Source organism: Athene cunicularia, assembly GCF_003259725.1.
Source record: "Athene cunicularia isolate RWA chromosome 1 unlocalized genomic scaffold, athCun1 chr1_part1, whole genome shotgun sequence".
NCBI classification, from domain to species: Eukaryota; Metazoa; Chordata; class Aves; order Strigiformes; family Strigidae; genus Athene; species Athene cunicularia.
Genome location: NW_020799091.1, coordinates 98,603,584 through 98,626,628, shown reverse-complemented (window position 1 = coordinate 98,626,628; position 23,045 = coordinate 98,603,584). Strand labels below are relative to the sequence as shown.

General features: G+C 36.5%; 1 protein-coding gene across 9 annotated transcripts; it reads right to left on the bottom strand.

Moving 5' to 3' along the window:
* Positions 1-471: 471 nt before the first annotated feature.
* On the bottom strand, positions 472-22,774 carry CRYZL1 (crystallin zeta like 1). Of its 9 annotated transcripts, none has more exons than XM_026841436.1 (15): positions 22,684-22,706; positions 22,035-22,113; positions 21,565-21,636; positions 18,858-18,935; positions 18,258-18,330; positions 17,564-17,608; positions 13,309-13,377; positions 11,151-11,284; positions 10,274-10,385; positions 6,424-6,447; positions 5,277-5,375; positions 4,414-4,535; positions 3,847-3,952; positions 2,128-2,173; positions 473-1,462 (listed from the first exon to the last, which is right to left on the bottom strand). In XM_026841436.1, exons 3-15 carry the CDS (start codon positions 21,628-21,630, stop codon positions 1,363-1,365), a joined length of 1,074 nt encoding a protein of 357 aa, XP_026697237.1. In that variant the 5' UTR covers positions 21,631-21,636; positions 22,035-22,113; positions 22,684-22,706; the 3' UTR covers positions 473-1,362. The 9 variants fall into 9 exon arrangements, with proteins under 9 accessions (XP_026697274.1, XP_026697237.1, XP_026697244.1 ...); XM_026841443.1 differs by having other exon boundaries at positions 22,035-22,116; positions 22,687-22,702; XM_026841451.1 differs by lacking the exon at positions 22,684-22,706 and adding an exon at positions 22,533-22,547 and having other exon boundaries at positions 22,035-22,116.
* Positions 22,775-23,045: the final 271 nt, after the last annotated feature.

Sequence of the window (23,045 nt, the reverse complement as noted above, 5' to 3'; positions counted from 1 at the left end):
GTAAAAATCTTTCTTCTGCAGTTCTGTCAGTGGTTGTTCCTGTTCTAATAAACCTTATTTTTTTAACTCCTTTCCTTTGATCTACTTTATTTTGCAAACATTTAGGCTAAAATGAATGACATTGGAAAAAATAAACAAAAATAAGCAAAGCTTCAGAATAAATGTCAAACTAATAGAGGATTCACATGCTTTAGACTTGTGTGTACACATGCATAAAAGCATCACATTTTCAAGACTGCATGACATCACATTAGTAGTAAAATACAATTTACTCATGCTTTTATGCGCTTCCCTTGCATCATTTATCAAGAACCTACTACAGGTCCAATGAATGATAGATCTATTAATCAGGGTTCTAGGTAATTTTTTTTTCACTCAAATGTTCCAAGTTCTTACACAGGTTTAAAATGCTAGTGTCCACTGTTTGAGCCATCCACACAGTGAAAATGAATAGCACAGCTGAACAAAAGAAAAATATTTTTGCTCTCAAATAAAAGCAAGAAGCCACATGCTTTGAAGAAAGAAAAATAGCAGTTCCTTCACTACTGCTTATTTGCAGATGGTTCACAGTAATGGAGAATGTTGGATAAACAGATCTGAGCAGTGCTAGGCATAGGACTGAGGTTAGAAGAGGGGAAGTGAAAGTACACAGCATAGGAAGGTCTTACTGGAAAGATATCAAAGATAGCATTACAATAACAAGATACATAAAGTGCCTCAAACATCTGAATGTCATGATTATATCAGCTTATGGACTCTAGATCTACTAGGTTTGCTGCCTGGTTGCTAAAATGAAGAAAATCAGCTCTGGGCAAACACTTACTGTTAATACTATGTCCTTCCCCTCTAGCATCCTTGCCCATTCTGATTTGCCTGTCTCTCAATTAAATAACAATTTTAAATGTGGAGTAAAGACTTTTAAGTGTACCACACAGAGTGCTCAGTCTCAATGCAGTCAAAAGCAAAAGGTAAATATAAAGGTGACTATTGGCAGGGGCCAGAGAAGGGAGGACTAATAAAACCCACCAGATTTTTATTTTTTTTTTTTTTACTTTAATTTTGTATGGTTGAAAACCAACAGCAACCGAGTTTGCCTGTACATGTTACTGACATTTGTAATGGGGCAGGGCAGACAAGATTTGTGTCAAGACTGCCTCTTCAGAAGTTGCTGATAGGAAATTCTGCTCAAGTGGATAAAAAAAACACCCCTGTAGTCACAGGAGCTTCACAGGCCATTTGTGCTGAGGTACAAAAGATCTTTAAATCCTAGTTACAGAATTATTTGAAATGTACACTAATTTACTTCTCAAATACATTACGTTTCTTTATCTTCCACAGGCTTAGAAATTGGGAAATTTTGTGTCAGAACTGAATGACTTGTCTTTTTCTTGCTTGATTCTTCTGAACTATTTCCATAGAAACTTTGGCTTCATACAATGGGATCGGTTCATCCAGCTGAGGCCTAAAATGGAACAATATGTCAGAAGTGTCTGGTGAACATGCTCAGATCAACAGAAATATTGCAGGACTACTGCAACAGACTTTACTTTCACTATGTAAACTTTACTCCTTAAACAAAAGTATTAAAGCTTTGTTTGGGTTCACAGAAGAAGGGAAGAGCCCTAAAGCAAACAGGAAACAGAAGTTAATTAAAAGATAGTCTTCTTACAGGAGGAAAAAGAAACCCGTGGTGGTGGAGAGGCTTTTGTTCACAGCAATACAGTTACCTTGCATTAAGAGGAAGGATCTTACATTCCCACCTTCTTATGGGAGTCTTTGTACCTAGTGAGGCTGTGACTTCTCAGAGGAGTATTAGACAGACCTATTGTCTTTTACAGCCAACACCATTTCTCAACCAGACACACTGCTGAGCAGCCAAATATATGCACTTCTTCCACCAAGGAATGTGCTGCCTCTGTTAAATTTTGACATACAGCACAATTGTGGGGTTTACCAAATTTCCTTGTGCTTAGCCTGCTATATTACAAACAGAAATACCATAAACTGTTCCACATAAACAATGTGAGGCACCTTTTCCTGATCATCCCAATATAAATTTGCAGTACAGTGCTGGCAGTTTCCTACTTCTAATGCTGAATTACAAAAAAAAAAAAAAAATCATCTGACCTGAAAATGCCACTTGATAATTTCTCCATTATATCTTCTAAGATGGGTATCTAAGAGGACTGTCAAGGTAACAACATATCTACAGATAAATCTTTCTATAACTGTTTGCTGGCAAGAGCCCTGTATTGACACAAAACCAACAGGATCAAGGCAAAATGAAAATTCCAATCTTTAGATGAGATTTACACACTTTTTTCTATCTATCAGAAACCTCCTTTCCTGAAATAGTATGCAGAAACAAAATAATGGAAAACGGAATTTTGGAAAATAAAATTAAAAGGGTTAAGATTGACAAATGCTTCCTGCGCTAGTACAATATTAATCAATCAGAATGGCAATTATATTTTTTGTGCAGAATGAAGATGATAGACTTTGGTACCAGTTAACTGTCCCTACTATTCATGCAGACATATGAGGTAAAAAAATCAAAATAAAGTTGGGAACATAGCAGGGTCTGTAAATTCTTGGGAGCACTGCTGCACATCTGTAAGGGATCTCAGAGTTAATGACTAACATTCATGACAGTGCAACAGATGAGACTGTATTTAGTCTTCATGTGAAACTCAAAAAATATTGTGACTTCCTTCGTTTTAAGAGCAATCTGGTTAATACTTGAAGCTCAAGCCATTTTAAAAAGTGAGCGCCTTGCGATTTCTTCAGATGATATTAATGCCATATGGTCAAGAATTTCACAAGAGACACAGATCAAAAAACCCCCAAACACCCCCAGATTTTTCCTTTCAACCTTAAAGCCTGTTGTGATAAAACATGCTGCTGTTATTAAAGATACCCCAGGAGATGACAGAAGAAATCTTGCTCTTTAGTCAGCTTACTTTTTATGTGGATAACTACTCAGTAAATATTCAACAAAAATGCCAAACTATAAACTATTCAAGATAGCCTGCATCCCATAAATATTTCCTCAGTGTGCCTAACCTTGCCTAATCCGCTTTGCGGTCAGTGGAGGAGGGGAGGACTTCCTTGCATTACAGTTAGTCGTTTCACAAATATAATGACTTAATCCTCACCTGCCTCTGCTGTTCTGCTAAACTGCGAAAGTGATTCAGCAGATCTCATAATCTGCAGTGCAGTACAGAACAGGGAGGGTCCTTAAAGCCATAAGCAGACAAACCTTCCATCACTTGAAGCAATCCACTGAAAGCTGTCATCATAGTAGAAAGCTCAGAGTCCAGCTGCTTAAGACTAAATGTAGGTAATGCAAATGAAGGAGGCATTCTTCTTCCCATACCCATTGCTCAATAAATTTTATGTATATAACACGGCAACTAAGACAAAGGTTACGAAACCAAAATATTTTAACTTTTAAACTGATTGCATTAAGATTTACAGATGATGTATCTACTGTCCAAAAGAAAAAAAAATAATGCCAAACCATCATGCATCATAAAAACTTATAGAATCAAGTCTTCAGTTGCTTTGATCTTAAACCAAAATACTGGATTTTTTCCAGAACGTGTGTTTTCTATTTCAGCACTGCTTTTAGTGAAGAATGTAGAGACATATATTTAGAGGGAATGCAGAAACTAGCTTAAAACATGAGTATGTTTTATTTTAGTTACACTGTATGCTTAACTGTGCTGACCTTTAAGCCTGCAGTTACATGACAGAGAGAAAGAGAATCTATTAGTTGGTTTCTTGGTTATATTTCCATCCACTCATGTTAGCAGTCAGTATTCAAAATGACTGTCAAAAGGATATAGAGATACTTCCCTTGCTGTATATTTGACAAGTTCCATATCTCATCATTCAGAAAGGAGACTGTGGCTCCTTTAAGAAACAAGGAATGGCTATCTGGAGGATCCAACTTAAAGTGAAGAAAAATGTTATTTAGTTAAATTTTCCTATACAAAATTAAAGGTTAAATCATTATTTTATATAGATGGTTAAAACAAACAAAAAACCACTCCTTCCCCATTCTTCAAACTTTGCAAATGTGGTATTTATAGCTTTAAATAATACTTTTCTGTCTTGTCAAACAGTTTAATACCCTGAGTCAAACAAAATAGGTCCTTTAAAATTTGTCAGTACAGCCAAGCTATTAACATAACTTACTACCATCTCAGAGAAAAAAGCCCCAAAATTGTCCCAAAGGAAAATAAAAACATTATTAATGCTGCATATTTCCCATTTTCTGGATGTGAAAATTTTCTTAAGTGAAAACTGATATTATTTAACAGTGGGGAACCATTCGGCCGTGACAGAAGTTCACAGACACATCCACGTACATACTGTGGTACAAGCTACTTAATTGCATAGTATCTTTACCTGAAGATTTTTTTCTGTTGTTATCCAGTGTCCCCCAACACCAAGAAGAGTAATGATATCATGCTTATGAGGCAGCAACTGTGATTTTGAAGTTGATTCATCTTCAGCACTATATAATTTCACTGGGGGAAAGAAGGGGGGAAACAAATTCATATGAGCTCAGTAGAAAATTCTGTTCAGAATAAAATGTCCATCTCTTCCTGTACTGAAAACCACATATTTTGGGATTCTCTCCAGTCCCACATCTTAAGAGTTGCAATATATGCATATGAATAAACTCAATGAAAGATGGCTGTCTGGAACAGCACTACAATTAAATGATGTTGTTAGTCACATGAGAACACTGGAGAAAGTAGATGATTTAAGAAATTCAATATATTTATATTCCTTTTAACACATTTCAATGGAACTTAAGAAGTTCTTTATTTCAGCTAAAAATAACAACTTCGGAGTTTTCAACTATTACAATTGTTTTAGAATACAGGTTGACAGTACTGGTAATTATGGTATAATTTTTGTATTAAAATAATGTAGCATAAACGATGTCATGGCTCTACTCTTTAAACACATTCTTTTCTTCTCGGTTTAAATAAAGGACAAATTTCAGACAAATTTAGCAAATGACTAACAATATCAGATGCTTCCGCTAGAGGGTGATACGAGGAGATCTTAAAAACTTAAAAGACTTAAAAGGCTTAAGGACATGTATTGAATAAAGATACATACATAAATTGCATGGGAATAAGCAACTAAATGTAATCATTTGTGGTGATGCAGCCTCCATCTATATTACTTGGAAATAATACTAAAACCCCCAACAAAATAATGGTCTTCTGAAGATCAGATTTTCATCAGTTACATACCTCCCGCATCTAGAACAATATCCACTCCCAGGCCACCCGTTTCTTCCAAGCAGCTTTCTGCCACATCTATCTTACCATTTGACACATCTATCACTCGAGCTAGAAAGAGCAGTATATTTTGTTAACTACAATAAAAATACAGAGTTTACATTCAGAGCAGAACAGAAAGTTTCTACTTTCTGGAAGCATTACAAGCAAGTTTGCAGTTAAGTAAAACACCCTAGCCAACAGGTTTTTTTTCATTTTCCAATACAGTGCAAGATCAATAAGAAAAATATGTATTAGCAGAAATGAACCTCACACGTCTGTTTAGGCCAAGAAGGACAGATAAAGTCTGCCCCTATAAGAATTAGAAATCCTTCTGTAAGTTCATTCTTTGCTACTCTTCTTTTCCAAAAGCACCTTCAAAAATAGCAAGTTCTGGAGTGACCAGCCATGTTACAGAAGCAAAAGAGAGTGGCTAAAAGATAAGGAGGCACCTTATTTCACATCTCCCAGATTTTAAATTATCTGTCAAATAACCATAGCAGTTCTTCCCTTACTCTATGTAAAACCACCAGTCTGTTGCAGAGCTCTTCTCTTGCTTTCACATCATAGAAGGAAATAAAAACCTATTCTCCCTGTCTCCCAGTGCAAGTCAGAAGTACAAGGCACTGACTTGACTATTCTTATGATTCCAGTAAGTCTTTTATTCTTATTATATCCATCTTTTCTTTAAAATAATACTTAGTAACATTGTTACTTATCTGACAGCATGGATAAACTTATTACTATGTTACTTTCTGCATGACGTTTTTAACCTCCAAATGGCTCTCTGGGTCATTAAATAAGCATTTAGATGGATGTATTTACATCTCTTGAAATATTTCTGAACTGAAAGTTCCTAATACATTTTCTTCTCACATATCTGTGATATCATATTTATAGATGGTTATAAAGATAAATCACGTAATCAGGAATAACTAGGGCAGAGACGTAGCAGCTAAGGTTTTTAAGTTTTGTTTCATAATGAGGTAGAACAAATATTTAGAAGCTAAAGAAGACAAAGTCTTCTTGTCAAAATGATAACTGAAATAATGTCAAATAAATTTGGAGGCACATTTCCAAAGCATAATGGATTAAACTAAAATTTGCAATTTGTACTTACCCACTAAAGGCTGCCGTATACCTTCTTGAATTTAATCACAGAGGTAGGAAGGAAGAAGAAAAATTGCAAGAAACTGGTCATTAAGAAGAATATTAATAGTCAGTGCTTTGGTGGGTTTTTTTTGTCCCCCCCCTTCCAATCAAATAATAAGATACATTCAAATTCTTAGGTCAATCATTCATTTTTTTCACTGAAGTCAAATTATCTGGCTGAAGAGAAGACATATGGTCATAACTTAATAAAGATGTCACATTAATAATGCTAGTCACATTCCCTGTATGCAAATACAACCCTATAATATTCTTTTCTTATTAGTTTCTTCAGTCAAGAAGTTAAAAGGTTTCTCTTAACACGGCAATTTGACACAGTATAAAGTTTCTGCAAATAGTTTCACTTTTTGAGAATAATTCTGATTTAACAGACTCAAAGCCTGACTGTCAGAAAGAAAGGCAATAGTTTAATCAGTTTGACTATTTTCTGATTTCCACTTGGCAAAAATTTCCAGTTTTGCCACATAATACAATAGTTCAAACAGTACTCATCAAAATCCTGTTCAACTTCCTTCCTAGCAAAATGCTGTAACAAATTATCTCCGCTGTGGAAAAGTCTGAGCAACAAGTTTTACTATAATTTTCCATCATCTTTTGTCATTTATGCAAAATTTCTCACAAAACATTTGTAAATTAGTTCAATTTCTTCTGTGATTTGCACAACTTCTAAAATAACATTCTGACTCAAAAAAGACTTCAGTTCTCTTTTCTTTCACTATTGGTGAGAAGTAGAAATATCTGTATTTCCTCAACTTGCTATCAGAGTTTACTTTCACCCAGTAAATTCAGCTACAGAGTTTCAAAACTGTCACACAAAAGAACTACTACTTGGTTTACTGAACATGCTCTAGAGAGCAATGAAAGCACTGATGAGTTTTTACCAGAAAGGTATCCACTGAAAGCTCAATACTGTTTTTTAAAGAAAAAAACCCACACAAACAAACAAAAAAAAAAAAGGGGGTTGCCTAGGGAACAGAAGAAACATATATGTGTGCATATATTTCTTTTTTCTTCTGTTCTCTAACAAACTCATCATTATTACATTATTATTAATGTAATGTTCTGTCTCTAGTATGAAACATGTGCATTACAATGTCAAAATCTCTTATAAACCCTCCTTCTATTATTATATTTACTTCAGACATTACTGAAGACATGCAAGAACCCCATCCTGTTGGTCTAAATATGAATCTTTAAACAGGAACTTCTACTGCAGGCACTGGAATCATAAACCCAAAACAAAACCCAAAACAAACCCAAAACAAAAAAAAAGCCCCAAACCCCAAAACATAAAAACAGTGGCTTTTTGATTTTATGCTCAAACTGTTTCTCTTTTTAATGCTGTACTTTTCCCCCCAAAGTTTACATTCCACAAACAATTGCAAAAATGCTACACTCCTATTGTTGTAAAACAAGCACATACATGAGCAATATAAGCAACGGCTTTTTCACTGCAAGAGATGGTTATTGCAGCCATTTTATGAAGTAGCCAGTTATGCTACACACTGATAATAAAAACTGCTGCTCATTGACAACTGATAAGACTCTTGCTAAAAACTAAAGAAAAAAACCCTACTGAACAAGCACAAAACTCAAAAACCCTCCACCCACAGACATTAGAAGCCAACATAGATATAGCTATCTGTGCTTGGGTTGCTTAGAGCATTTATTTTATACTGACATTCATAGAACTCAAAAATGCCAGCAAAAAGCAAATATGCCAAGAAACCTGAAGTCATATTCATATGTGCTGACAGGACAAATAATAAATAAAATTAGTCCTTTCTTAGCTAATAAAGTTTTCATATCATTTGCAAAATATACCCATAAGATACTACAAAGCAAAGTTTTAGGTCTCTTGTATTTACTCTTTCACCCTGTAACAGCTGGCATAGCAAACCTCTACATAACAACACCATTCACAAAAACGCCCTATGTTCTGATGTCTGTAATGTCTACTGTTACAGTAAAAAAGACTTCTGAAATAAGGAAAAAATAGCATTTTTTGTAAAGTTGCCCAAAAAAAGAGGTAATATAAAAATCTAGAGAAATGAGTCTGCTAGGTCTTAGAAGAAATGATGACATTCCCAGCACAAAACTGCAGTTCCCTGCTGAAGATCATTAAGGTCAGACAGTAAAAATGTCTTTCTCCCTACTCTTGTGTAATAACCTCTACACAGCACTCCACTTCCTGCTCCATTATCAGCACTCCAAAGCCACTACTGGAAGAGCTAAATACTCACTTGGTAGGCTGGAAGCGAATCACTTCCCAACACTGCAGATGTGTGTGAACGTGCAGCCCCAGAATGCACATGCACACTGTGTTGTCTCTGTGCTTCCACTGCCAGTTCTGTTCTCGGGAGCCAGAAAGGAATTAAAATTTACAAGAACTCTGTTCTCTCTGTGTCTAAAGAGCGGCTCTCTGGCTTATTTCATCCCTCTGCTAGCTTACTATTCTTGAGCCAGCAGGGAGAACACAAGGACAATACTATGTGCACCTGCATATCAGCAATGCCTGGTTTTAGTGAGTCACTAAGAACAAGAGAGATTTGAAAACTGCTCCAATTCTCCATTTCCCATTCATCTCCAAGATTGCTAACATTATTATGCAAAACAACAAAGGAGAAAGGACTCAGAGTCAGGAACAGTTAACCTTGACATTATCTTTTTAATCAGATCTCAACCCATATATATGGGTTATCATATATTTTTTATATATATACATATATACATATATATACACACACACACATATATATATATATGTGTATGTGATTGATGTGACTGTAATATAAGTAGATATGATAACTGACTACATAATGCTTTCCCCCACAAAAACATTCTTACAAGTGACACAGCTACTCTTAGGTATACTTCTTTGAATGACAACAAAAATCACACACTGAAAAATAAATCTGATTACACTGTAGCAGCCTGTGGATTTTGAAGAGGAAGTATCAGACACTTGTTTTAACCCTTTGTTCACTGTACAGCAAAGTTCATGGACTGCAATCAAACCGAACTTTCCAATGCCATCCTTTGTTTTAAAACTCTGAATAAAGAAATATTCTACCTTCCTCCACTCTGCAGCATCAAAATAAGAAGTAGTTTGATCAGGAAAAGATGCTAGTAGTTTCTACATAATTTTCTCATGGTCCAAACAGCACTGTTACTTTGGGCGAAAAACCACCCAAAACTTAAGTGTCAAAGAAGGGAAATGGAAGAAGACACAGATGAATACAAGTATTATGTCTAATGCAAAGTTCATTTCAAAAATAGGAAAATGCAGCCTTTGAACACTCAGCTACAGTTATGACAGTAACTCAGTTGATACTGAGCTGCCACACAGCTTGATAAAATACTATTAGAAGTAATTTGAGTCTGATAAACACTCATCAAGTATATGATTAGATCTGTACTCTGGCTCGGGTACCTAGGTTACATACTGTGATACTGGTGATTTAGCAATGCTGCCTTCTTGTTCACAAGCAACAACTTCATAAAATGAAAAGACTTCTAGATTAGTTAGCCCAAAAAGCCAGCACTCAAGCGCTGTTGTGCGAGATGGAAAGTACTGAGAGACGGCCATTACAATTTAAATGAAGAATGAAAATGCCATTAAAGACACCTAAACCAGAAGTTAAATAACTATGGAGTACAGAATAAATTTTAAAATTATTTAATTAGGCTATTTATAAATTAGTGTTTGTTTTCAGCCACTGAAATGAGTTTCTAGACAAAAAAAAAATATTTTGAGACATTCTACAGCATAAACTTTAGCACTGAAGAATATGACTTACCTACAGGAGGTCTGAGCCTCTCCAGGTACTGCTTATCTTCAAGACAGTATGCAGTAGATATTACTTTAGCTCCTCGATGCTGTGCTAACTGAATAGCTATTGTACCAAATGGCTGCATAAGAAAAAAAAAGTGTATGATTTATAGCAACAATTTTATGCTGTTTAAGAAAGATTATATTGCAAAGGACATTCAGAAGTTAATCCTCAAGTAAGTTCATCTGAACCAAGAATTCAAATATTCTTCTGTTCTAAGTGAGGCCAAAGAAGTCTTTGCATTGACTGGGAAGCTCTGAACAAACTTTTAGTAATTACATAGTTCTCTTCAACAAAATAGCTCAGATTCTATTTTAGGTAATGCGAGTACCATAACTGCAATTGTAACTTGTAGCTTTGGGCTTGCTTGCTTGTTGAAGAAGTGCTACCAAGGAAAAAGCCCCAGCCACATTTACATTAACGAATCTTGGCTGAGGCAAGCTCCACATCTTCATTAGCAATAAAGATTGCAGTAATGCAAATTAATTTATGTCTAAGAGAAATTAAAAAGCAGTGATGGGAAAGAAATAAATTAAGGCACTTTCCTCCAGTTATACCTGAGGGCTTAGGGTAAAACTATGTCAATGTAAAACACCAGAAAAGAACTACCTCTCTCCACTACCCACACAACATGTAAAGGACTGTATTCTTGGCTCAGTATCTTATGTGGGTGGGCCCTTCCTATTAATCCATTAAGTTAAAGGAGCTGCCAGGAGTAAAATACAAGGCTTGATATGTTTAGTATGTTGTAAGAAATCCAATCGTCCTGGTGATAAGGCAGTTATTTATGGCAGAGGTAATCTTTCTGTTCCGAAATTGTTATTACTGCACAGTTGTTACCTACACTTGCTCCATCCATTACAAGGACAGTTTTTCCAGGAGACACTTGGGAAAGGTAGTGTAAAGCTGTGTATGCTCGGACACCATCACGAACAGTCCCGGCTGCTTCAACCCAACAAACTTTTTCTGGTTTACGAACTAAGTTTGGGGAAACAAACAAACAAAGCAGATGGGAAAAAAGAAAAGCATCAAGTCCCTGACATTTCACTCAGAACTATTTTAGACTTCATCAATTTCTGAAACATAAAAGAAAATTATACAAGTCAAATCATCTATAGGTATAATTACAACCTATTTCACAAAGGCAGTAATTCCGATGTTGTGGCTCATGGCAGTGTTTGGTCAGGTAAGTGGAGTCAAAGTGGAAAAGCAAATATTATTCCAAGAATTATTTTGCTTCTGCAGCACTCATGTGAGCAAGTTCAAATACGAATACAGTATTTGAACAGAAGAAAAAAAAAAAAGAGACACACTTCCTACCATAACCTCACAACAGAAATGATCTGAGGAGGTGTTGTCTTCTTTTCACAAAGACAATTCTGACGCAGACAATATACAATGCGAGTTCCAATCCATGAGTTTCTAATTCTCTTTATAGGTTAGAATCTTCTACTTCATAGTCCATTTCTATAAACAGCTTCTGAAGGCTATAACACATTTTAAGAGACATAAAGGTTAAGATGACACTATTTGTCATCTCTGTTTTCTCTTGTCTCTACCTACAAGATGCTTAAGCTTTCACATTCTATCCACATGATTAAAAGCCTGGGCAGGTAACGTTAATGAAGTACTCTGTTAACTAGAAATCACAAGTTCAACCACCATTTTTAATGTAAGCAATTTACATGATTAGCTGACTATCAAGGTCTCTGCTAAGAAAATCATCATGGACCAGCTGAGAGTCTAGCATAGAACTTAAGTAAGCAAGTGCAATCCTCTTGAGGCACACTAGGAAAGAAAAAGACTGGAAAAGTTTGGTCTGTCCCTTCAAGCATAAGAATTGACAGTTTAACCTAATTCAGCAAAGCTATAAAACAACATAAGCAATGTGATCACCTGGGATCATTTATCAGTGTGCTGGAAAAGAATTCTAGGGATCATCACTTTGTGTGCCAGTTCATACCACTTAGCACAAAGGAAGCTGCTGAAGGTAATATAAAGTCAGAAATATTTTCTGCCTATACTTACTGTAAAGAGTGATAAGGCAGTACAGACCTCTAGATTTCATTTTGCTTGATTTATACTTTTAAGTGTTAGGAAAAAAATAAATCTTATTTTTTCATCTCCATGAGTCCATGACTTATTTTGCAGAAACTGCCATAGCTAGTCAGGAAGATTTCATCTTCAAACAAGTCAACATAAATAATACTTGTTTACCTTTCATATATATTAAAAAAACAGAGAGGATATTTTACAATATTTTATGCAATAAAAGTAGGGATTTGGTTTTAGTATGAACAACTTTAAGGGAGTAATCTCATAACTACATAGGTTGAATTCAAGGACAGTCATAGAAACACAAAACTAATCTGAGCAAAAGAGTAACTTGTTCAAACTAACACAACAAACTGTTCAGAGAAGATTCACAAAGATTCCCAAATTCAGTATTCTGTGCATTAAAGCTGAAGGGGGAAACTGGAAACTCACACACTAACAATAATTGAAAAAGAATGCTTCAATAATTGGTTTTCCCTAATCCTCATTCCCTGAAAACTCCTTTCTCCAGCTTCTAGTGTGCTAATTTCATCCCATCTGTTAGTCTGGTCACAAGTAATGCTCCTGGATTGAATCAAAGCGAGGGAAAACCAAAATTTCTCATTTAATTTTGGGACAGATGATGTGAGAAAAAAGTAGAAATAAAATGAAGCAACAAAAAAGAAGTTAAAAGGAAAGGAAAAAAAAAAAAGAAGAGTCAGCTTGTGTGGTTTAGGCAAAACATTAACCCATTAAACGGTAACAGCAAAGAAAAAGCCCATGAGAGTATACAGTATTCAAAGCTTCTATGAACAAGTGGAGTAGACAATGTTCAGAATGTCTGAATGTTGCTATAAAGAACAAGGTTGCCCAGAGAACCAAGTTAATTAGCTCCCTAGTAGAAAAGCTAAACTGAAGTATAAAGATACAGTAAATATAAATATTAGCAAAATATATGAACTACATACCCAAATAATGCTCATGAACTAGAACAACTTCACAAAGACCAGGCTCCTCAGAATCCAGGGGCAAAATTCCTGAAAAAAAATTGAATGTAGACCTTTAATTTCAAACAAGCATATGTTATAACCAAAACAAGCTCCTTATGAAATTGCTAGTCCCACTCGGTCTGTGGTTCAGTTGCCCTCTTGTCAGGTTTGTGACAGGTTAAGAAAACTTGGCAAGGTAACAGCCTGTAATCTCTATGGGCACAGTGCAGAAGATTGTTTCAGAGGAGCTCCAAGCAGCATTTTGGGGTTGAGGGAAGAAAGAATAGGGACACTGCTGAGTGCTTTTTTGCTACTGGCATGTTTAATTTTTGTCAGGTCATGTCTGAACTAATTTCACACTGCTCTCGCTCTGAGCTCACCTGTTTCCACCCTGGGCAATGGCTAACAAAGGAGAAAATTGAGCTTTCATACTGCAGACAGGCACACACCAAGCCACAATACAGATACTGCTACTCTTCATCCTGATGCCTGTACACATGTTGTTAACAAAGGCAGCAAAATAAAGGACAGAAAGAAGCAGAGGAAGAACAAGCAAGAATGCGTGAGTTTAAGTTTTAAAAAGTTGGAATAGAGAAGAGGAACTGAAGGGAAAAAAAATCACCTATGGAAGGCAGAGAAAGCAAACACAGAACAGGCAGAAGAAAAAAAAAAAAAAAAAAAAAAAAAAAAAAGTGCTTTTTTCCTCTGCTGGCCAAAGAAGGAGATTCATGAGCAGTAGGTTCTGGCATTCGATCAGTCTTCTAAATATATGTACCCTCTACCCTCGGTAAAACAGTATTTTCTTCCTGCTCCCACCCAAATCTTACATCCCATTTAGAACAAAGCAAGGGCTTCGGCTTAAAATCCTCAGTAAATCTGGCTGCTATTTCCAGTCTTTCACAATTCCCATTTAAAAATAGTTACCCTACAGCACTTGTATACCTGTGGAGACCTCTCAAGGGTTTATTTATAGAATAATTAAGTCTAAAGTATCTATTTCCTAATTGCACAATAGCTTCTGTAGATAACGCAAAAGGGCAAGAATCTCAGAACAAAACACACTTTCTTACAACATCACTATCAATTCCATTTTACTTTCATAACTTAAGTTATCCTCTAATCCTTTAATTTAGCATACAAAATATAAACACGTATGAAAGATTGTCCCTAGAAATATGTCTTCTATCCTAAAGCATCATTCAGATTTTGATGATTAATACAGTATGTTATGTCAAATATTAAGAAAAATTTCCTTATAGTAAACTAAAATAGCCTTGGCACCTAAACCAGTTTGCATTCTAACATCTTACTATAGAAAAAGCAAAACACAGAATGAATAATACATGAAGACATTCCTTTTCTTGACAGATGCAAAAGTTCAGGAACAAGTCACATTATCTTCTAATACTCAAGACAGCCTCCAAGGAGTCATTATACATTGCTGTCAACTCACATTGATTTCAGGCTCTCTAAAACCATTCACAAAAACATAACCCTTATACTGAGGGAAAGACATATGGCATCTTAAAGAACTGTGCCCCTTAATATACTTCATAATGCTTACAGAAGCTCATAAAGCTTACAGAAGTATAGACCTTTATTTTATGTATGCTATACACATCAAGCATTTGACAAGTACAAAATTAGATTTTTCACCTTACTTGTCAGAAATACTCCACACAGCGTAGGGCATTTGTGCATTGATTATTTACGTATTCAGTAACAAGGCATATGGAAAAACCAACACGCAAACTGGCTAACCACCAGGAAATCTGAACAAGTACATTTATATCTAGGTGCATGTCTTCCAAGTATTTGTGGCCAATTCAAATCTCAGAATATTTTTCCCTGCAGTTATTTTAGTGAGGAACATGGTATAATTGATTGCTAAGAGCAACAAATAAAACTGACAGTAACTTTGAAAAGAAGTCAAGAATGTATCTTAGAACAAAAGATTTTTGGCTGGTCTGAGGTTTTACTACTGTATTTTTCTTAACCAAACAAATGGTTATGTAGAAAAGAATACATTATATAGACAAAGAAATCTCATCTGGAAGACTGAAGAAGGATCAGGAAAACTTTAAAAGTGAGGAACAATTCTTGGTATGAATTTTGGAATAGATTAATGATGTAACACACCAAGTACTTCCAGTGAGCACATATATTCTTACATGAAAAACAGTAGATTTAGAAATAAGGACCGTATTACCATATTATTACTTTTAAAGTCAGTAAAGAGTATATACCAGGATGATACTCTTTGATAGAAGGACAGGCTTTTTTTGTGAAATTCAAGTAGAAATATTTTTCTGACAATTGTATATTTTGGAACAGTTTGACGTTGTTAAACACACAGGTAACCAAACCATCTGGCAATAGCTTGTTTTCTTTTAAATTTGCTCATTGATTAACTATGTATAAGCTCACAGCAATAGTAACTTGAAGTGTGCTTGTTAGGATTTACCACAATAGAAATATTTCACTCCTATCTTTTGTCTTTATAGCATCTATATTGGATGCATAAGGTTGAACATCTGTTTGAAAAGGAATGCTATGAGTTTTAATCAATAAAGTTTTATTTATTAATAAATAAAGTTTTATTTTAATAATAAAGTTTTATTTATTTTAGGGCTAAAAATATTTAATGCTATTTTCTTAATCTTCCTATTTTTATACATGTAATTCTGACTCTTCTGTACCTGCGCTTACAAGTTAAAAACGGCAGACAGCAGAAGTCTTAGACAAAATGAATCTGCTTCTTTCACGACTCAAGTAGACTCCATTCCCTTAAAGTCAGATTTACTCTGAAGCAGCTCAGCTGATCCAAACTACTTATCCTATGTTTGAATTAACAAGAACAGAATGAAGTCCTAGTTCACAAAAAACCCCAACCCTCCCACTTAGAACATCACTTAGACCTCTCAAGGTCCACTGACATATTTTCAGAGCGTTCTTCTTCCCTAATTACTTACTGAAACTGTATTCCTTCAGCTACAACAGAAGGTGATCAAAACACAAATACTATTTTAAAATATTCAACAGATGCAGCATGTCAGAAAGATGTTTAACCAAATGAGCAATATTGTTCACAGAAATGATACTCTTCATAGTTCAAAGTTAATTCATACGCAAGACCAGAAAATACCTGGCCATAACAGTTCTACTTTACTAGACAAAGCAAAGCCATTTCTGTACCACATAAAATGGAATATTAATTCCCAACTGTAAGGATTACACTTTTAGTGGTGAATAAATACTAATAATCACACAGCTTATTCCATTAGATTTAAGCTAATGATATGAAAGGTCTGCCAAAGTTTTATCAGGAAAAGTCCCAAATACTGTCTGTGTGATTTTTCCCCTGGAAGTCTGTTTCAAATAATAAACAAAAAAAAAGTACAATGATTATCACTTGCCTTTCTGATGGGCTTCTCTGACAATCCTGTCCTAGTAGGATCATAAAGCATGGACTCCCTGTGGTTAAGTTAGGGGGGGAAACAGATCTACTTTCAAGAACTTTAATATGCAGTAAAAAAGAAGATTCTGGAAAATGAGCAACTTGGATCAGTGTGTCTTTTAAAATGTAGCCTTGTATTTAGCAAAATACCTGAGTAGGTGCATTGCTTTTGGCAACTCAGAAAATCCAGAAGAACTGGTGAACCTACTTGCATGTTTAAGGTAGAACAACTCTTGATCTCTTTACTCAAACAGGAATTGATGTGACTTAGAAGAAACTGAACAGTCTTCAGTATGCTTGAATAAGAGATTTATCACTAACAATTAAAAGTGTATTTTTATATCATCCTCAAGAAGGCAGGAAATATAAGCCTAGACTTTCTATCATCCACAGAAATCAAGAGATAAATATTAATTACATCAAGATAGTGTAATGTTTATAAATACAAAGAATTATGCATGTATTCAGATGGTTGCCATTAGAACACTCACCCCACATGGCAAGTTGGACCCAGGTGTATATCTTTAAAGATCTGGTGAATACAGTAGAACTATGACAAATTACTTTAGCTGGGGACCTGAACTTCCATTCTTATAATCAAAAAACTTCCCTAAGAGAACAACTTTGGAATAGAATTCTCATTTATAAGAGTTTGTTCATGTGACACCAGTTGAATCTTTGAAAATGTGTCTAATTGTAGCTCTAGCAATGAACCTCAGCCATTCATTACCAAAAGATTATTGTGTTAATTGATAAGGAAAACAAGCATTAACTTACCCACCACTTCATCACCTGGCTGAAAAAAGGTCACCTTTCTTCCAACTCATGAAGAATATATGAAAAGGAAGAAAGAAAGGTATGAAGATAAAATATTTATAGCTGAAATTGAACGTGTATTTGAAAGCACTGTTTATCACTAGCTCACAAACCCCAAAACATACCCTGCTAGTGGAAAAAATATAATTAAATATGCACATTCCAAACCTAAATGTTTAATTCACTAAATTTTGGCACCCCATCCATAAACAGTTACATGCAAGTACACACACATATGTGTGCTTGAAAGATCCAGCCTTTAAACTACACATCAAAGGTGGACATGTCACAGAAACACTGCCAAAATTCCTGAATGTTATTTTGTCTTCACTATTCCAACAAATTATTTGTAAAAATAAATTTAAGATTGTTACAGCATGTGCAGATAATAGGTTAAGATCTCAGTATATTTTATTTAGAAATCTGCCATGCAATTTCTTTTCTTAAAACTCTGAACAAATACACAGGAATTACAGTTCAGTTCCTTTTTTTTACTTTCATTTCAGTATCATTACTGACTAAGGGGAAGCGTCATTAAGGGACCAAATAGTTCCTACTATTAAAGGTGTACCATACAAACAGTAATTATTTGTTCTGGATTATCAGACCTTAATTCTTGCTCCACACCCTCCACAAGACAATTATGCTAATTTACCTTCCAATACAACTCCAGAAATTTCTCGACCAACAGGTAGAAGCTCCTTCTCCAGTTTAATTTCTGACAGAAGCTAAATTAAAATAATGGTTACAACATTCTTACTAAGGCTGAAAATTTGCATATTTATTATCATCTTACAGTGTTTGATATTCACAGTAAAAAAGTTGGGCCATTACCAAAATGTTATCTGGGGGGGAAAAAAAGTACACATATTCCTCATTTAATATTAAAACCTTTGCACTGATTTTCTGTATTTAAACTTAGAAGCATACAAAAAAATAAAACCAGAGTTATTAACAGGCAAGCCAAACTGACTTAAAGTCAGTATGCAGAGGATGATAAAAGGGATTTACTGTAAGAGAACTCACAAATGACAACTGATCTTTCTCCACAAATTAGGAACCAAATTACAGGTGCTTTTCATTTAAAGATATGCAAGAATACCACATCAATCCTGTGCCCTTTCTCAGCAGTAAAGCCATATCCTCAGATGGCATAAATGGAATTGCGCCAATTACCAGCTAAGGCCCTGGCTTAGATCTTCTACGGAAACTGTAAACACCTCTAGCTTTTATTAAAAAAAAAATAAGCAAATACCTTTGTATCTATGCAGCTCAGTGCACAGGCTCTAACTTGTACTTTTACATCATTGTCTCTCGTAGGAGGAAGGTTTTCCTAGGACAAATTTACAGATGTTACATTATACAATGCAGCATGAACATGCTAGTAGGATGCTCTCAAGCTCTTGAAAGCACTTTTCCACCGTCTTTGGTTTAGATTGTTTTGTAGTAAGAACAAGATTTTTTTTTTTTTTCAATGAAAAGGGAACCAATATCACAATGGATTTACACCACCACTTTGAGTACATGTATATTACTATTACAAACTGACCAGTAAACCCTACTAAACCTCAGACACTTTTCTGGGTTTTTTTTTTTCTGCAAATTAAATATCACAGCCTTATCTGAAACAATTTTAGTATGTAATTACCCCCTTAGTGTCTGTCTAACAAACAGAAGAAAGCAGATCTTTAATATTAAAACTATATTGCAAGAGTGATGGTGAATTATAAGAGCATTTTGTCATGCATGTCTGACATACAGTACCAACAAACTTACTGATGTAAATATTCAAGTAGTCAACATGATGTCAAAGGAACAGCATTGATAAGAACCGGTGTTAAGTTCAACAGATGATGACTACCTCATATATGAAAGTGTTCTACTAATTAAATCTCCCGTTACTATTTCAACTTCTGGTTTTGGGATTAATACCCACAATGATTTTAAGTAGTAGAGTACTGCTACTCTCAAGTATTTAATTAGCTGAGTTCTGAACTGCTGACTTCACACAGCTGATATTGGCAAAAATCATGTATTTCCACGTTATACTGTAGTCCACAGTGAAGATGTCCATTGGAAAGGAAAGTTGAATACTTAACAGAAAGTCATGAGAGTGCTTTGTTACTATTTCTGAAGTTAAGATATATTCTTAAATGTTTAAGTTCTGAAGTTAAGATATCTTTAAGTGTTTAAGATTTCTTTGATTTCTTTTTTACCTCTTCCCAAGACACAGCTGTTGCTTTTCTCCTAGGCTTAGCAACATGAACAGTAACCTCTGTCCAAGGAATATTTGAGCTGAACTTTTTCTCACCCCAGCTGAGTTAAACATATGCTGTTCCTTTAAAATTGCAAGGCAGTTTGCCAGTCAGACTGACCTTCTGCTCCTCAAACAAACTAAAGTGGGTTCTCGCTCTTCATTCCACAAAACAGAAAAGCCATTAAACTGTTGAAATATATGAATATTGCATCTCTTTTTTATTCTTTTTTTTAAAAGTTGGAATCTAAGGGATTTATGTAATTTATGTAAATTTAAGATTATACTGGTTTTGGAACTATCCTTTTTGTATGCATAGCTCAATGAACCTAAGTACTTCTACAATGAACATAATAAAATTGCTTTTCTTTATAAAATAATACAAGTTTTAAGAACAAAAAGAGACAATGAAATGTTTGTGCTGTTAACTGGTTCCTGCCTTCATATTTTAAATGTCATTATTCGGACATTTGTGTTGGGAGCTAGCAATCATGGAGCCCTGACAATGATGTGAACTAATTTGTAACAAATCACTAGTTTTCACTGGGATAAGTAAACTGATCCACCTCACTCTGTAGCTGCATGACTCAAAACCATTACAAGGAAGAGAACAAAAATGTGCTGCTGAAAGGTGAACAAACCTTTTCAGAAAAAGGACAATTTCACAACCAGTTTAATTAGATCTAAGCCTGCTCCATGAATATGCACCTTGGTTGTATCAAAACCACACATCCCATTGCATCCTTCTCTTCAGACAGTTTGTCAGATGTGCTTCACTACTGGGACCTTGCAGCTGCTCAAGCAAAATTCTCACCAGTACTATGTTGTTGCACTTTGATATATGGTTTATAGGTATATTTAGGTATGTATATTACACAGAGAATATACACAGGTAAAAAACATGGGTATATTTAGGTATCTGTATTACACAGTTATACAATTGGCATCTATAGTAATTAGTTTTGTACCTATAACAGATTTAAGAACAGATTTAAGAACACAGGTCCACATCCTCAGAACCACGTATGCATTTTTCTCCTATTCAGACACCCAAGCTGCATCAATATATGCTTACTGACACCCTATTTTATAGCCTTATGCCATAAGCTCATGTGTACACACTTACCCAATTAATGTTTACCTCAAACTGACAAAGACTCTTTAGCACAAGTTTCAGCTAAATTTGACAAAAACAACAGTTGTCTTCTTGTTGTTCCTTTAAGTTGTAGGAAAATAGGTAGCTAGACAAAGGAGACTAATCAATGTCTCTGAGAGAAAGGCTGCATTGTGATCTCAATCATCACTAAGAGCAAAGAACTCACAAGAGGAAAGAAAATAACAGTAGGCACATTCCAAACAAAATAAATTTATCAAGCTATATTTCTACTTTTTCAGTGACCAGAAAATCCATCCAGGAGATGTGAAACCACATAAAGTCACAGTTCATTTGTTGCATCTGCAAAACTTGTTTTTAAAATACAGACACCAAAACTTTGTAGAGAAATCTAGCACTGGTCTGGCCAAGTGCAGCATAATGATGGTAAAATACACCTCCTCTACTTTCATTTACCTGCCTGTGTGTGCAAGGATTACACCAGCTCTTTTTTAAATCTACAAAAGAGTTAGGTGTTTCAATTCCCTTGTGGAATTCAGACACAGTCTCTTCTTCCACTGAATGATTAATAGTGCTATTATGATCGGAACTCACTCTTTCCTGGAAGACAAATGTAATTTCCTTGCTAGGTGAACTCTGCTGACAATACAAGGCCTTCATAGTGATCTGAAAAGAGACACAGCAACCAAACTGTAATACATGCAGTATCTACAGAGTAAACAAGTAGCTAAAGCTTTATGTTACTTCCTAAGAACAGCGATTGTTTGCAAGCAACACAGGGCCTGTAAGTCCTTCCAATACCTAAGATCTGAAAAAGATCAGCAGATAAGGCAAGAGGCAAGATACAGCATTACCTGAAACAGGTTATATTGGTATTGTTGCCCATAACATCACAAATCCTAGGGACTGAGGATGTACAGCAAAAGGCAATGAATGATACACGTGATTTACTGACTGGTGGTCTAATGCAGTAGATAGGCTGTTTGCCACCCAGGCTGGAAGGCACACAGTTTGACTAGCTCAGACAAAAGCAGCACAAAGGGCAGGAGTACAAGGAACCTTACACAGGACTTCACTAAAAATCACAACTTGGGGTTTTGGCCTCCTCTCCCAACTTGGTGTATGTTGTCCTCAACAAAGAACGGCCTTTTGTAGAGGAAAAATAATTTTTAAAAAGGAGGTCTCTTCAAGTTACAGGAAAAAGAAAAAGCACAGAGAAGCGGAAAACCACGCTGCCATTATACTGCTTTTGGCAGCCAGCACTATCACCTCAGGGGACGCCCGGCTCAAGGGACCGCCCTGAGGCACCTCGCCCTTCAGAAACGCCGAGCAGCGCCGCAGCCGGGGCCCATCACCTCCGCGACCAGTCCCGCAGGGAGCCCCGAGCTCGACGGTGCCGGGCCCATTCACCTGGCTCTCAGCGCGCTGCGGCCCCAGCACTCCCACGTTCCCCAAAGGCAGCCCTCTTCCCCTAGTGCCACCGGTCCCGCTGCTGCTGTTATTCCGATGCTTTACCACACCGGAGAGCAACGCGGCACAGGGGGAAGAGACCAGCGCCTCACCAGCGCCCGCCTCCACGGCGCCGCAGCAGATCCTCAGCGCCCGCCAAGGGCTAGACGCGGAGAAACCTGAGGGGCGACGACCCTACCCGAGGCACCCAAGCTCCTTCGCCCCGGGAGCGCCGCCACCCCACCACCGGCAGTTGCCATGACAAACCGTTACTTCCGCCACGCTCCCACCTCAGCGCCCTCCAGCAGAGTCATGGGCACCGCCTCTAGCCCCGGCGTCCAGAGGGGCCCCACGCGGGCTCGTGATTGGCCACGGCGGCCGCCACTCGGCATAAAAACGGAGGCAGGATTGGCTAGGGCGGCTGCCGCTAACTACGAGTGAGGGAGGCGGTAGCAGGCACCACCCCCAAGCACCGCGCGAGACTACGCGGCCCAGCAGGCTGCGCGATGGCGCCGCAGCCCGGCGGAGAGCGTGCGGCGCGCGGAGGTTGTCCTGCCCTGTGTGACCTCCTGGGATCGGGGCCGGGACACCGCTGAGGGAGGGAGGGAGGTGTGTGTGGAAAGGAA

What these genes read in the sequence shown, in the direction of transcription:
- CRYZL1 (XM_026841415.1), bottom strand. Translation starts at nt 22,733, where the DNA reads ATGACTCTGCTGGAGGGCGCTGAG. An exon ending in TGAGCTGCATAGATACAAAG is followed by an intron (nt 18,331 to 18,857) that starts GTATTTGCTTAT and finishes ATTTTAATTTAG; the next exon opens with CTTCTGTCAGAAATTAAACT. An exon ending in GCCAGGTGATGAAGTGGTGG is followed by an intron (nt 13,378 to 17,563) that starts GTAAGTTAATGC and finishes ATTTTTTTTCAG; the next exon opens with GAATTTTGCCCCTGGATTCT.